The 16,526-nt window shown below is 33.6% G+C and overlaps 1 protein-coding gene across 4 annotated transcripts in view; it reads right to left on the bottom strand.

Moving 5' to 3' along the window:
- Positions 1-2,055: 2,055 nt before the first annotated feature.
- SLC12A2 (solute carrier family 12 member 2) overlaps positions 2,056-16,526 on the bottom strand; it is a 106,194-nt gene continuing 91,723 nt past the window's right edge. The window contains exons 21-27 of one of the 4 annotated variants that reach the window (XR_010157323.1): positions 14,570-14,617; positions 13,033-13,155; positions 10,742-10,853; positions 8,798-8,884; positions 7,235-7,370; positions 6,880-7,013; positions 2,056-5,241 (exon numbers count right to left, since the gene is read on the bottom strand). Coding sequence is in view for 2 of the 4 variants with exons in the window: in XM_526998.7 (XP_526998.3) it covers positions 5,106-5,241; positions 6,880-6,947; positions 7,235-7,370; positions 8,798-8,884; positions 10,742-10,853; positions 13,033-13,155; positions 14,570-14,617 (710 nt within the window). In the remaining 2 variants the exon portion in view is untranslated. The remainder of the gene's footprint in view (positions 5,242-6,879; positions 7,014-7,234; positions 7,371-8,797; positions 8,885-10,741; positions 10,854-13,032; positions 13,156-14,569; positions 14,618-16,526) is intronic. The other 3 variants (XM_526998.7, XM_003310798.6, XR_010157324.1) reach the window with 3 other exon arrangements.

Here is a 16,526-nt window from a genome sequence, read left to right as displayed (position 1 = left end):
TAAATTTCTTAAATAGTAACATTTCTTAGGAACTCAGAGGATAGTTTTCATGGCTTAAGCAAAAATGTTGTAAACTTAAAAATAATCTGTGACTTTCTGGTTATCCAAATGCATGCCTATAGATTGCTCCTTTTCAAATTGTGACTTCCTTGAAAAAATGGCTCAACTGAAGCTTAATTTAGAATGTAAAAGAGCAAATGTAGTATCTTCTAGTAGTTATACACCTTTATGTGTACCTTATATAAATAAATATGAACAGTGCCTACTTAATTTTAAAACTGTCTTTTTTAGTATATCTTAGAGATATAATAGCTGGATATAAAGTCACCCTATAAATTGCTTGCTTTCTTAAGACGAAGTTAACTCTTCCAGGATGAAACCTCCACAATTCTCTACCTCAAAAGCTTCGGTAGTATTCTAACAAAATTCTGACAAGTATTGAGTCAGATTTTGGCATTCAATACCAATGGATCCTGATCCTGTTTTGTGGATCAAAAAAGTAAGCTTATTTTCATTTGTAGCTTTGGGTAGAATACACTGGTAGTTTGTATTCATATCCTAGAATCGTGGAACAAAGGATGTGTGTTACTAATACACTATCATTTTGGGGAATGAGTTCCTGATCTGTGAGGACAGCAGCCACAAGGAAGGCTGCACAGCAGGAGGGGACAAATGCAGAGGCATTCACATTTTCCCTAATAGTTTCAAACTTTTACCTTGTCTAAGAAAAAATTAAAAGGTAGATTTAAGGAGGAAAAAAAATGGGCTGAGGTTCTTAATGCTATCATTTAACAGACCATGTTAAATGCCCATCATATAGGTAAAACAGGTCCATCACCATTGCCACCAGATTCCATACAGGACAATGAGACTTAGATCCTTAGGTATTCGACTACTACCAAAAAAAGTATGTCAAGTTGGTTAACCCACCAACATGTTGTATTTATTATCTGAACTAGATAAACTAAATAGTACTTTCTATTGAGCATATCCTAGAACTTGTACCATCTTTTCCCCAAAAGTTAAAACATTAAACTACCATCTATTTCCTCTGGACCTACAAACTTCCTATAGGTACATAAACATAAAGAGGGAAGCATATCAAATGGATTTATCTTTTCTTCCTGGTGAGTGAACAACAAAAGCCTGCTGGCTCAAGGTGAATGATGTTCCTGTTTTAAAAACTGTTGGATGGTCTGATATTAGAAAATGTCACATACATAGTTGCCTTCAAATTCTCTTTTAGCTTTCCAAATAAGTGAGTAAACTGGCCTGAATAGTGGCTTGAGAATAAGGAAGATGACAGATCAAAAAATGGATATTTACATTTTGTTTCAAACCTATTAAGGCAGCCTGTAGCCAACCTATATTTCTAACTATAATTTGCCTTACCTGAACACACAGTTACTGGGCGGACAGGTGTAAGTAATTTGGTCATTTCCAATCTATCCCAGCCATCTATCTTATGGATCAGCCAGCAGTGAATGCATAATAAAGAAATTCCTGGGGATAAAAGACCTGGGCTCTAGACCAATATCCTTCCTTGATTTACCCCATGACCTTGGAAAACTCCCTAAACTGCTCCAAGCTGCTTTCTCAAGAGTAAAAGAAATAAATAGCTGTCCTGCATATATACACACCTACAGTCATATTCAAATGAGAAAATGAAAATGCTTTCTAAAACTCTAAATTAGCTCAGACAAAAATCTTTGGAAGAATCAGATTATATTCAGGGACTATGAATCGCTTTTAATCTTCCAGTTTCCTCATTCACAAATGAGAGATCTGGCCCAAAGATAAAGCAGAATTAGAAAAGCTAGGTCACTTAAAAAAATACCATAATGAGCTGCAGCTCAGATGGTTCAGTCATACTGTGAGCATCAACAGTGATTATTGCAAAGGTTTAAGAATAGTGAACGACTTTTCCAGGGCATGAATATTAAGGTAAAAGCTATTTTAAAAATTCAGAAATGAATGAAGCAATAGTTATCGAAATGAGATAAAACCACAAAGCTGGCAAAGACTTATTAAACAGATATAAGAATGGACATTAAATAGGTTTAATGAATTCACTTCCTTTATTGCAGTAACCTCTGTACAAAGCAGCAACTGCAATACTCAAGGTTAAAACATTAGAAAAGCATTTGTGTGACAGGTATATTACAGTATTATCAAAATATTACATTTTCAAACTTAGCAGATAATCATCCACCAGAGCTTAAATCTTTAAATTATTTCCATAGTCTTAAAAAATATGTAATGTCAGAATGCATATAAAAAGAATGTAAAAGGAAACCTAAAATACAAATGGAATAATGTAACAAATAAATATTTGATTTCAGTAACTGTTAATAATCAGCTCAACACCACCATTCTCTCTAAACTCAATTTAATTCTTATAGGAATAATGAACTGTCAAATGCCATGGCTTAATTATTTATTTCCAAGCTATCACCAATGATTAGAACTAAAAAAAATTTGGCATAAAAAATCAAAATTCAGCATAAATAAAGCTATTTTTAGCTTCAACACTAGCTAGCATCTCTAAGAATTGTTGAAATAAGTACTATAACCTTGAAAATTTTCGACCTGGTGTCTAGTGTTAAGTGAAAGTAATGCATTTTTTTTTAAGTGAAAAGCTTCTTACATTATTTCACAGACAGTATTACCCACCCCACATTATGAATAGTTAGATATATTTTATGTACTTTATACACACATGTATGACGCATGACATTTGGTTCCTGTAGTACAGATCACAATGTTGTTTTCCTGAATGGGAAAAACTTAAAAAAAAAAAAAAGGTAAGTGTACCTGTGCACATTTCAAGATAGCAGCACTCAGTCCATGCCCTATTATCCATCTTAAAAGTTCACACATTATTGTTTACTGAATAATATAATATTTCTACTGTCTTTACCCCCAAACATTGCAAAACCTGCAATGGAACAATGCTGTGAGTTATAATGTAGAATTTTTTTTTTTTTTTTTTTTTTTTTTTAGAAAATCAGTTACTTCATTTTCTTAATATTCTGAATTCAAGTTATCAGATCTCTATACCTAGCTCATACTCATGAAGCAAAAATGCTGCACACCACTGAAAATAATAACGTTATAGATGTCTATCAAGATTCATGAAAACCAGCCAGGCGCAGTGGCTCGCACCTGTAATCCCAGCACTCTGGGAGGCTGAGGCGGGTGGATCACAAGGTCAAGAGATAGACACCATCCTAACCAACATGGTGAAACCCTGTCTCTACTCAAAATACAAAAATTAGCTGGGCATGGTGGTGTGCACCTGTAGTCCCAGCTACTAGGGAGGCTGAGGCAGGAGAATCGCTTGAACTGGGGAGGCGGAGGTCGCAGTGAGCCGAGATCACGTTACTGCATTCCAGCGTGGCAACAGAGCGAGACTCCGTCTCAAAAAAAAAAAAAAAAAAAAAAAAAAAAGGATTCGTGAAAACCTGCATAAATTTTCCACCACAGAAACTTGTATCAATTAACCCACTTAACAGTATTTTAGGCGAAGTATTCTCCATTTTTGAACTGGAAAATTGTGTGAAATTACAGCATGCCCTTCAAATGATCACCTTTGTTCTCTATGAAACCTGTATCTGTTAATCTGATTTTGAACTTATGTTTACTTAAACCAGTTTGCCTAATGAATCTTGATCACTTTAAAATGCAAAATACCAGCAACATAAATTTCATTATATATACACATATGCATCTGTGTATGCATATTACATATGTATACACACACACACACAAATATGTAGACATAAATCCCTTGAAATGTTTTCAGGAAATCCTTCCTTGAATTATAAATGAAAAACTTCACATTAATAATTTCATATAAAGCTTTTAGTAACAGTACATATGCACTGTCAAAATTTTACTAGACTATGATGTCAAAACAGACATTTCAAAAGCACAAACTGGCAGTTTTTCTTAACAAAAGTTTTAAAATATTAAGAATGGATTAAATTTTAATATTCAGAATAATCTGTTCAAACCTGAGTGTATTAAGACTAAGTGTACTTGACAATTGAATGAATTAAGCCTAAAAACATTTCTCTAAGAAACTAGTGGTCCATTTAGCCATTTGATGAAACATTATTTTAATGACTTATAAAGGATAGTACAGTATACAGAAATTCCACTTAAATACTGAAATATTCTACTAAATGACATTGTTTTGTCTAAATTTCCTCCAGAAAAATCTGTTAGCATTTCTTAAAAGTCCCTCAGATTTGAGGGAAATTCTAAATTAGGACAGTTTTCTCTCCAAATAAATATAAATGATCTTGAGTATTTTTGTTTAAAGAATGACGTGATTTTTAAGCATGGTATATAGAAGTATGGGATGAATCTTCAATCTTCCCTAAGGTTTCAATAAATAATAATAAATATAGTAATAATAGCCAATCAGAGGGGTTAAAAAGGTATTTGGGGGGCTTTTTTTCCTAGCTCTATATTCACATATACCCATATAAACCTTACCATGGGGTTACTTTTTGGTTACCATTTCCCCTTCCCCATTTTTCATTAACCTGCCCTAATTCTCACCTTTAATATCTAACAGATACCTTTATAGAATTAACAAAACACATACAGTACTCAACACTAAATGGTCAATGGAAGAAGACAAGCAGTGTTCATTTTGTTTTAAAGTGGAAGAGACTAGAAATAAAAACAGTTGAAGGCAAAGTTTGACATTCTATAAATTTATAAAAGAGGATATATGGATGAAATTTGGTTAATTTCAGAAGGCACCTCAAGGCTAAAGGCTTTTTGTACTTCTTTCATCAATCAAAAAGTTTACACGCTTTTATTGCTATTCAAGTAGCAAAGGAAAACTACTCTCACAAACTTCAGTTCAACAGAGAAGAATTACCATTAAGATTGAGATATGGAATTGACTAAAACCGAAGTCTCCATACACGTTATCAATGGAGCAACTTTCCTGTGTGCTTTCAAATTAATGAAATCGTGAAAGAAAAGTCACCATTCGCCATTGTGATGTTAATGTGTCATTGAAGATTTCAGTTACTACACTAGGCACTGAAGTACCATTCTGGAGGGCTGTCCACTGTATAGAACGTTTATGAATAGAAGGTAAGGACACTCTGATGATTCCCACGAACTAGGAGGATTGGTGGTAGGTCCTTAGATAGAGCTTCTAACCACGCCATGTAGAGAGCACTAGACACAGCACCTTTTCGTGCAACTGGGAGACTCCTGGTATCAAAAAGAGAAAAAGAAAAAAAAAAAACCCTGAGCAATGCATTTACAGAATAAAATGTAGCAAAAATTATAAAGTAGATTACAATAACAGTTACTGTAAATTACTATAATTACAGAATATTTCTGAGTGCAGGAGAATTCTGCAAATAGAATAACAACCACAGTTGTGTTGCTTAGCGATGGAGACGCATTTCTCAGGACTTATTGTCAGGCAATTTTGCCCTCGTGAAAACATCATAGGAGTACTTACACAAACCTAGATGGTATAGCCTACTACACATCTAGGCTATATGACACAGCCTGTTGCTCCTAGGCTACAAACCTGTATAGTACGTTACTGTAGTGAATACCATAGGCAACTGTAACACGATGGTAAGCATTTGCATATCTAAATACAGAAAAGATACAGTAAAAAAAAAATATATATTTTTAAGAGAGATGGGATCTTAATACATTGCCCAGGCTGGACTCAAAACTCCAAAACTCCAGATCTCAAGCAATCCTCCCACCTCAGTCTCCCAAGTAGCTGAGACTACAGGTGCATACCACCGTGCCCAGCTTAACATATGGTATTATAATCTTATGGTACCACCATCATACATGCATATATAAAAGACTATAATCTTTCAACAAAAGATTTTTCAAAATTTGTTCATAAGAACAGTAAGTATTTCTATAAACCACAGTACCTCTGATATCTAACACTAAATCCTAGGTTTCCCCTTCTTTAATAAGAATAGAATTCTTTTAGGTGAAAGGTATGTTTACTATCAAAATTTAGAAAACAGAAGCTATATATGGATAAATGCAATTTTTATCTTCTCTTAGTTTTAATTTCTATTTATGGATGGTGGCAGCAGTGACCAATTGCTGTACAGTTTTTCTCTAAATTTCTTTGTTTTGGTGTCTTTTCCATTTACAGGTATTTGATTATCATCAGCAAAACTTGAAACTTTTTGATTTATTGAATGTTGTTAAACTAACAATCTTTTGGTAGTTTTTTTCATTGCTTGGCTTTTTTTGTGGGGGAGAGGCCTGAGCTTTCCTATCTAAGGACACATGTTCCAGAACTCAGAAAATGTGGGTTCAAAGAATAGCTAACCTAGTTCAGTAGAGGAAGAGCCAAAGTAGGCATTTAGTATCATATTTAACTCAAGGACAATGTGTCTGTACGTAAAATTTGCGTGTTGGAAACATAAGAATGGGGATCCAGATAGGAATCACTATTCAAGTTTAATCTGCCAAATAACATTTTCGGAATTATTTTCAAGAGGAAGCTGTCTGGGGCCCAGATTTTAACGTAGGACCCTCCTATCCACACGTGCTTAACGGCTATGCTGTAGTGTTTACAAAGATAAGGAATTTTAAAAAGGTGAGAAGAAGGGTAAACAAAAGGTTCCAATATAACCTACTATGATCAAAAGATTACTTGGGATTCATATAAGCATAAGGTTAAAGTTTTTGTCTTTCTCCATATGCTTAAAGCATAGTATATTTTTACAAGTTTGTTTTTTCCTCCTTATAACCACTAAGTCAATATGGGTGTTATATAGATATGTACTTGGAATAGAAATTAATTCAAAGCATATTATCATAAATTAGCAAGAAAATCTTTATAAAGATATTACTTACATGACAATAATATTAGCTGTGCTTGAATGTTCCTTTAATAACTCATTTAACCTGATCTGCCGGTATGTCTGAAATGAAACAGGACAGTCATTCCTAGACCATGTGGAAATAAGAATTTAGCATGGTTCATAAAACTATAAGGAGACAAAAAGAAACTGAAATGAATTTTCGTGTAATAAAAATATCTGTTCTCTATTTTTATTTTTTTTTAAAATGCTTTCCACTAACCTCAAATAAATCTATTTTAAAGTAGAGTTCATTTATACAGCTGACCCTCCTATATCAAATTGAAGTTCTTGGTTTTCATGTCTTTTATTATATAAAAGATTAATGAAAAGGAAGCAGAAGAGAATACCTTGGTCTTATAAAGTTCAAGCTCATTATCTGTTATTTGCCATGGTTCATCTTCTTTCATTTTATCTGCAATATCTTGCTCTTTATCATCTTCATGAAGTCTGTATGGCTCAATCATTTCCTCAAAAGCTATAATACTTTAAAAAACAGAAAGAATACTGACAACTAATCTTATTTTAAGTTACATAACAGGAAGATCTTAAAAATTAAATTGTAACTTGCAAAGTTAGTGCCTCTCATTTATTATGCTCCTCTCCATACCCCAACCATAATAATCAGTTTGGCAATTTATTTCAAAAACAGCAATTTCTAGTCTCTCAAACTGATGAGAAAATTAGAACCCATATGGACAATACAGATTGTGCATCCCTAATCTGAAATCCAAAATGCTTCAAAATCTAAAACTTTCTAAGCACCAATACGATGTCTAATGGAAATGCTCAGTGGAACATTTTAAATTTCTGATTTTTGGATTAGGGATGCTAAACCAGCAGGTATAATGAAAATATTCCAAAATTTTTTAAAAAATCTGAAATCTGAAACACTTTTGGTTGATCCCAAGCATTTGGGATAAGGAATCTCGAACCTGTAATAAAATTGCATTTTTAACTGCTAAAGCTGATCTCACTGTTATCTACCCCTCCTCCCCTTATGGCCATTTTCTCTCAGCCTAAATAAATTTTACCATAGTAGCTAACATGATCCCTTTGAGCAATAAGTCAAATTGTGTTACTACTCTGCTCAAAACACCCAAAGGCTTTCCCAGTTATCAATGAATAAAAGTGATGTAAAAAAATGTACTAGAAGATTTTGAAGGGGAAAAGGGCAGACACTAAAAATTTAAGGAAATGCAAAATTAATTTCTACATCCAAAGATACTTAACAGTAAAATAACATGAATGGCATTCTAATCCTCTATGAACATGAAAAATAGTTTTCAGTATCAAATCTAGTATGAAGCACCCAGTATACACTGTTTTACAATAAAAGCAATCTCACCCTGATTACAACCTTACAAATTGTAACTTACTATTTTCTATCTAAAAGGAATTCTTTATATCAGCTTCATATTGATTCAACATTAATCTAAGAATTAAAATTATATCAGGTAAAATAAATACAAATATCATTATAACAACCTGTATATACACCATTTTCAGGTGGAATATTCCAAAGTCTTTGCTAGAAGAATTCTGAATGCAACTATTGCAGGCAAATGTTTAGATTTTCCTATTTTAGCAATAAAACAAAACAGTGGAAAGTAATAGGTATGTAGAGCAGGGACTGAGTGGTTATAACGACTGTAGGCAGGGGCAATGGAAATGAACCACCTTTCAGAAATCACATGTAAAGCTGTAATTTAAATCCTCTCTGAATATTGAAAACTCTTTAGACTTTCTTTAATATCTGATAAATGCATGCCAACTATCAATGCTAGATTTTTTAAAATATTGACTTCACATGTAACTAACAACAGGAAAAAAATCTCTGGGTTTTAATTAAGTTGAATCTGTGTCTGAGTAGGCCATCTATAAAGGGATCAGAAATTTGTAGAGTAACTTACTTTTCTTTCTTTGGTTTGGTATTGATATCTCCTAGGACCATGATATCAGAAAAGTCTATCCGGAACTTGCTAAGCAAAGTAGCCATCCTACAACAAAAATAAATAGAATTAAGATACAAGTATTTTCATCCTATATTGGGCTGAATCCATATATCTAAAAAGCATGATTTATAGAAAAAGTCAGTCTGTCATGTGCTAAACAATATCCATTTGAATTAATTCACACCATTCATTCACAAAGTAGACTTAAATTCACTGAGTACTTTACTTTCTGAGTAATCACTGAGTATTTTACTTTCTCTGAATCTCTCCTTAGTACTGAGTAATGGACAAAGACATTAATAATAAAATTTAAATGGAAGCTAATGTTTCTTAAGTTAATTTTAGTCAAACTATATTGATAAGTACATAAATTTCGGTAAAAACTAGTAGACAAATATTTAATTATTTTTGGATTATTCTTCCATCCAAGAACACTTATCTCAGGGCCCGAATATGACCTGTGGGCCATACTGAAGATATAGTTGATGGCAGATTAAGTTCATAGCATTTTGGGGAAAGAGGGAACTGGGACAGGACGTAGAAAAGGATCATCAACAAGCCTGATTTTCCAGTAAATACCTTTCTGAAGGCTTAGCTGGCAATGAAACATTGGTGGCAACAACAGAACAGCTGAAGTGCACATATATACAAAAAGCAATTAACAAAATGCAATTTTATTTGTAATAAAAATGTTTTTAAATTGAGATATGAGAAAACAGATCTACTATAGTTCTATTAAATTTATTATTAGTATTTCTTGCATAATTCACTATTTGAAATGAATAAACAGTTGAATTCCAGGATCTATCAATTAAGTGGCTACTATAAAACATGCTAAACAGGGCCCACAAAACTTAAATAAGACAATAAATATAATACCAGCCATAATGTGATGAGTGGTAGGTATAAAAGTATATTGTGATTCCAGAAGGAAACATAACAACTAGATGGGGGGATAAGTGGGGGGAAAATAGGAAAGGCACTATGAAGAACTGAGCTGGGTTTTAAAGAATGCAGTATTTAAAGAGATAAAAGGAGAGGCAAGTGAAGAGCTATTTACAGGAGAGAGATGAGAGGAGGCAAAGGAGTAAAAGCCTGAAGTCACATGCATGTTTAGAGCACAGGGAAAAGTGTACTGAAATACTGGGGGAAACAGAAGAATAGAAAGGGAATGAGAGGACAGACTGTCAAGGGCCTTGACTGCTACATTATAACAATTAGATTTTCTATGGCAGGTAGCAGAGAAGTCGTTTAACTATTTTGGGTAGAGGAATCATATGGTCAAAACTCTGCTTTCTGAAAAATAAAACTGGGTTTCAATGCTTCTGAGTACCCATGTCTTACCTTTGACCCATAATGTGTACAATATACATATTAATTAGGTTGAAGATTATGCATATTATGTACTCTGTACAATATACATGTTACAGGTCAAAGACAAAACAAGAGTACTTAGAGAGCAGGAGAGAAATACTGAAACAAGAACTAGAATCGTGACAGTATAGATGGAAAGAATTGGATGGATGACAATGGCATCCTGCATTTTGTTGTCTAGAAGTCTACAACAAAATTTATCTCATATATAAATATATAACGTTTGTGCATTTTCTCCCTGATTAAAAGAAAAAAGTTGCTTAGCACTTTAATGTTACAAGTATTTAAGAAGGACCTTCTAAAATGCTAGTATGTTAAAAAAAAATTATATCTAAGTAAAATTAAGTATTTACTAGTTAAACATGAAGACTAAAGAGAACAAGGTTATATTTAAAATTTTTAAATTCAGTAAAGAACAAAGCAAGATAACAGACATTTTCTGGATTGTCTAATTTTTATCCTATCAAATTTATACTGTAGCAATGAAGTGCTACTAGATTCATGCCCTTCAATGTGAAATAAACTTACGCTCTCCGGTCATGGTCTATTCTGTTTATCTTTCCACCAATGAATACTCTGATCTTACAGTCTTTCCATTTTTTCTTGGTCGTCAGAAGGTAAGGTATCAATAAGGTCAAACCTGAATTATAAAAATGTAATAAATCATTTACTAAATGCGAATTTCTTAATCAGGAACATCAATTTAGTCTCGAAAAACATGTTTACTACAACTCCATATGAAACAAAAATCTTCTTTCTGTCCTTCCTTGATAATTCAGTCAAAAAGCCATTAGCAGACCTGAGAAACAAGGGACTCCTAATGGAGTCTGATCCCATTCAAGGAAGGTAGCCAAATGGGATAGTGGCCTGGTAAGGTCGAGATTAGTCACATACAACAGGATTGAGAAAATAAGTATAATTATTGACCTTAGCAGGAGCCATGTTTAACACTGAAATTAGAAATATGAAAAGGGAGAAGCTGTACTGAAATTGGTTTTTGATCTCCATTTATATCTCCACAGACACACACACAAGGAGTTCCTGGCTCTGTCCATGGAGAAGGCCTGGGAGCAGTGACACTCCAGTAGACACAAGCATATCCAATGCCCTGATCTTTGTTTCTAAACACTATGATTCAGTAAAAGGAACCAGCATTCCTTGGAAAGGGTTACTTTCGTGGCTGTGAAGGGAAAGTGCAAAACAATAAAACTGAGCCTGGAACATCTTCTTGTATTAGAAAATAACCCAAAAGAATGGGCTGGGCGTGGTGGCTCACACCTGTAATCCCAGCACTTTGGGAGGCCGAGGTGGGTGGATCACGAGGTCAGGAGATCGAGACCATCCTGGCTAACATGGTGAAACCCCATCTCTACTAAAAATACTAAAAAATTAGCTGGGCGTGGTGGCGGGTGCCTGTAGTCCCAGCTACTCGGGAGGCTGAGGCAGGAGAATGGTGTGAACCCAGGAGGCGGAGCTTGCAGTGGGCCGAGATTGCGCCACTGTACTCCAGCCTGGGTGACAGAAAAAGAAAGACTCAGTCGCAAAAAAAAAAAAAAAAAAGGAACAATTGGGACATGATAAATGGAAACAAATGAGCCTAAGGAGGATTCTGCTGGTGAAATATGGGACAATTGGAACATCAAAACAAATGAAAGTAACAAATTATATCCTGGCATAGTTTGGATATCAGCCCCTACCCAAATCTCATGGTGAACTGTAATTAATCCCTAATGCTGGAGGTGGAGCTTAGTGGGAGGTGTTTGGATCCAGGGGGTCAGTCCCTCAAGGTTTGGTGCTTGTCTTTGTGATAGTTCTCACGAGACTGGGTGATTTAAAAGTGTGTGGCATCTCTGTCTCCTCTCTATGTCTCTCTCACTCCTGCTTTCATCATGTGATGTGCCTGTTCCTGCTTTGCCTTCTGCCATAAGTAAAAGCTCCCTGAGGCTTCTCCAGAAGTTGAGTGATGTCAGGACCATGCTTGTGTGGTCTGCAGAATCGTCAGCAGATTAAACCTCTTTTCTTTAGAAACTACCCAGTCTCAGGTATTTCTTCAAAGCAACACAAGAACAGTCTAATACATATCCCACTGAATATCAATAAAATAGGAATCAATGAGTCCACACTGACAGAAATAAAGAGCACTTCCTTACAATAAAATGCCAACTAATAAATGAGGAAGAAATGATGGAATAGGAGAATCATCATTTGGCAACCACAACAATAACAATAAATTCAGGCAGAAACATCAATGGATGCTAAAGATAGTGGTGAAGGCTGCAAGAATAGTGTATTTACATAGTCTCAGAGTAATTCCTCTGTGCCATCCCCAATACCTGTAATTATAAAGGGGGGTGGGGTAACTTTTCAGTGAATACATGTGGTGAAAATCATATATTACTCAATGGTTAATTTCACCAGTGATGGTACAAATCAACATCCTGTGCCACCTGATGAGATGTAGACAGAAGAGCACAGCATCACTTCTGTGATATTTCTGCCAAAGATAGATAACCTAAAACTAATTATAATAAAACATTAACTAGCACTTCAAATTGGGTTACAGTCAACAAAATGGTTCATATTAAAAAAAAGTTAAGGTCATGAAGCTCAAGGAAATACTACTGAACAACCTCCGCATTAGGGATACTGAAGAGACCAGACAACTAAATGCTGTGCCTGATTCTGAAATTAATCCTTTTGCTTTTGGGAATGCTGGCAAAATTTGAATGGGGTCCACGGGGAAAGAGTGCATGTCATTTCTTACTATTCTCACAATGTCAGTAAATTTAAAATCATTTAAAAAAAATTAACAACCTTACCTCCATCATCAAAAAGCCACCAGACATCAATAGTATTCTTTCCTTGTTTTTTCTGAAACTGCGTGCTAGCTTCAAGAAGCTTTTGGTCAGCTACATTTAAAGGCACAATAGGGCCTTTGGATTCTAAAGGATTAAGCAAAAAATAAAATGTAAGCAAAGTAAATATTAAAGTCCCTTTTGCTGAATTCCTATCGTTTCCTAATGTTTGTATATTCAGATGTTTATACTACAGATAATTCAGACAATTGTATATGGCGTCTACCATAAACTTTCAGTTGTTTATAATAAAAGTATACTTTATAAATGGCTAGAGAGAAATAACTCTTTACAATAGCTAAACCAATCCAAATTATCTGCCCACTTACTAATATTTTCAAGCATTCTGAATGAATGTAAGAGAATCATAAATAACAATCAAAAAAATTACAGTGAGCTGCTAGATTTTGTTTTGAAAAGCTGTTTTAGTCAAACTGGACAAATCAAGTTTATACCTGTTCTGTGAAACTATTTCTTTGGTAATCTGGTATCTCAATAATTTAAAGCTCAAAACTTTTTAAAACACAAAGTTGTTATCTGCAATATAAATGAAAGATGGGAGTTGAAGACATACTAACACATTCTCACAATTATCACAGTAAAACCTTAGTCTAAGGAAAGACTTCTCATTTTTACCTATGTTTTGTCCCAAATATGTGGCACCCAATTCTAAAGCCATATAACCACATCTTTCTCTGAACCACAGAAAGATGGTGGGAGCTCCTTGGAAGGGCACCCATCTGCTGCAGGTCTGAGAACAATACACCAAGGAGTTCCCATTTATATTCCCAGGAGTTAAAACAAAACAAAAAACAGCATTGATTCTGTGAGCAAGCAAATGACTATCATGAAACTCCTACACCAAAATTTTAAAAGCAGAAATCCATACGAGGACATCTGATCACTTCTGTAGAAGGTCACTTTTCATGCTGCTGTGATATATGCAAACATGACAAATGATTTTGCACGATGAAATAATATGGCTACCAAACCACACTGCTCCATAACTCTCACCTCTATCTCCTTCTCATAAAATTCATGTATGTTGACATGACTGTGTATCTCCCAAACGCAGCACGACTGTGAGAAATATTGTAATTTTTGAAATGAAAAATACATTAGTATCAAAATTGAGGACTTGGCTGGGTACAACTGATGGTAAAGAATGCAAGTGACACTGCAAATAAAACCTATTTCAGTGTCCCTACTTATCATCTAAACCATGCAGTTTAAATTAAAAAAAATTAATACCGGCTGTCTGGGTCTAATATTTCAGAAATGCTGTGATAATAGAAAAGAATTTGTGATATAACTCCATTTCCTGAGAATATTTAACTTTTTAGTTAGACTAATAATAATTTTTCTAATCTGCATTTATAGAACTGTAACATTACCTCACCATGGAAATAAAAACCAAGGTTAAAAAAAAGGGAGTAAGGTTGGAGTTAAAGAGTTTACAGTATGAAAAAGGGGTTAAAATAAAATGATGAAAAATGCCTGCCTTTTTTCAACAGTGGTTGAGTTGCAGTCTTGCCATCCTCTTCCTCAACTAGATTATGTTTAAAAAACACAAAAATATGTTAATTGCCTTTATATTAATAAAATAATAAAAATGTAATCAGAGCACATTTATAAACAAAATATAATATGAAGCAGCAGTCCACTGAAAAATAATCAAGACTGAAGATTAATATTTTCTGCACTGAGTGTTGAAGCTTTTAAAAAGCAAACATATTTAAGACCCCTCCCCTACAGGATGACTAACACCCCTAAATTTAATTTCTGTAAAATTACTTTTTAAATTTCAGCATATTTTAAAAATTTTTACACTTTCATACTTGAAATAAGTTGAGAAGATGTTGAACTGTGGCTTATAGGTATAAATATGACATTAAACATTGATATTGCAGATAATACATAAATTTTAAACATGCCATCACTGTGCAAATAACTGAAGAGCAATTTTAGAAACATTTAATGGATATTTGTTGTTTGTAAAAAATTAATCACACTTGAAATATTAAGAAATTTGATCAGAGACATAAGTATTTTGCTTTATATAAAATGCCAGGTTATACAGGAGTGATTTTTCTCACATATAAAAATTTATATATGTATGTATATACGTGTGCATTAATATACATTTATATTTAAAAATATCTACAAATATTTATCTGGCATTAACAATTTTCCTAATTTCATTTTGTTCCCTTAATACAAGCTTGTATTAAAATATTTGTTTATGGCATATAAAACTCTGAAACTCTGGACTTAGGAAAGAGTATACTGCAGTGGGCTCTGGAGTTAGGCTGCAAGATTGCAATCTTACCTCTACATTTATATTCCCAGGAGTTAAAACAGCTGAGTGAACTTTCATTACTGAACTTGCTTTTCTCATTTGTCGAAAGAGGTATTAGTACCTACCTCTTAAGCTTGTTATACTAATGCAAGTATTAATGCACTGAACTCTGGGCCTGGCAGAAAGTATTTAAAGGGTGTTCTTTTTGACTTCTTGCATGATGTATGCTTCAATAACCAAGATAGACACAGCTAAATACTGCGGATTTATAACAACTACACACTAATGTCTCTAATTCTGAAGACTTTTTAAAATGTATAAACTTTTCTATAGTATCTATGCTGTTGACTGAGAATAACTGACTAAACAGAAAATAAACACAAAATAAAGCAAACACTAATTTCTTAAACTTGTAATGGAAAAAGAATCATTAGATTTAATATTATAGCATTCAATATTGTTCTTATAAAGCAGACATTTAATGGCATTTGTCTTTGATAATAAAAATTATAACTACGGATATGCTGCATTTGTTTAAAAGATCTCAGAAATGTCAAGGAAATCTTGACATTTAACAATTATAAAGTAAGTTAAAGGCACTTAGATTTTTACAATAAAAAGGTAAGTAGAAATGTACTGACCCAGTTTCCTGTTCTATAAAAATAATGATTTCATAAGATCGTAACATATATTAATTAGCTAATGTATGGGTAACATCCATTATAATGTGGGTGCACGGAGTAGATGCTTGATATGTATTTCTTCTTACCCTCCCATTAAACTTCACCTATTAATTCCCAACAGATTCTGTAGAAAAAGAATGTTTGAAGCAAAAGAAAAAAACAAAAAAGAGGAAATGAAAGAATGTATAGTGTAAACTAAAATAAATGCTGGAATATAGGAACAGTTATCAGAATCAGTTTATAGAATTTTGAGGAAAAACAAATTATAATCAAGCCAGCAAAGAACTGAGAAGGAAAATGGGTGTGAACTAAACTTTACTAATACTCTAACCATTTACCAACAAGGTAAATGAGAAGGAAAGAAATAAAAAGCAACATTACTGCTTCTAAATAATATAGAAGAGATAAACTGTACAGAGACATGATTGGTCCAAGGTTACAATTTCAGAAAAAGAATGGGAAATATTTTGCAGGAA

Source organism: Pan troglodytes, chromosome 4, assembly GCF_028858775.2.
Source record: "Pan troglodytes isolate AG18354 chromosome 4, NHGRI_mPanTro3-v2.0_pri, whole genome shotgun sequence".
Taxonomy (NCBI): domain Eukaryota; kingdom Metazoa; phylum Chordata; class Mammalia; order Primates; family Hominidae; genus Pan; species Pan troglodytes.
Note: the sequence above shows the minus strand (reverse complement) of the source record. Positions and strands in the feature narration are given on the sequence as shown.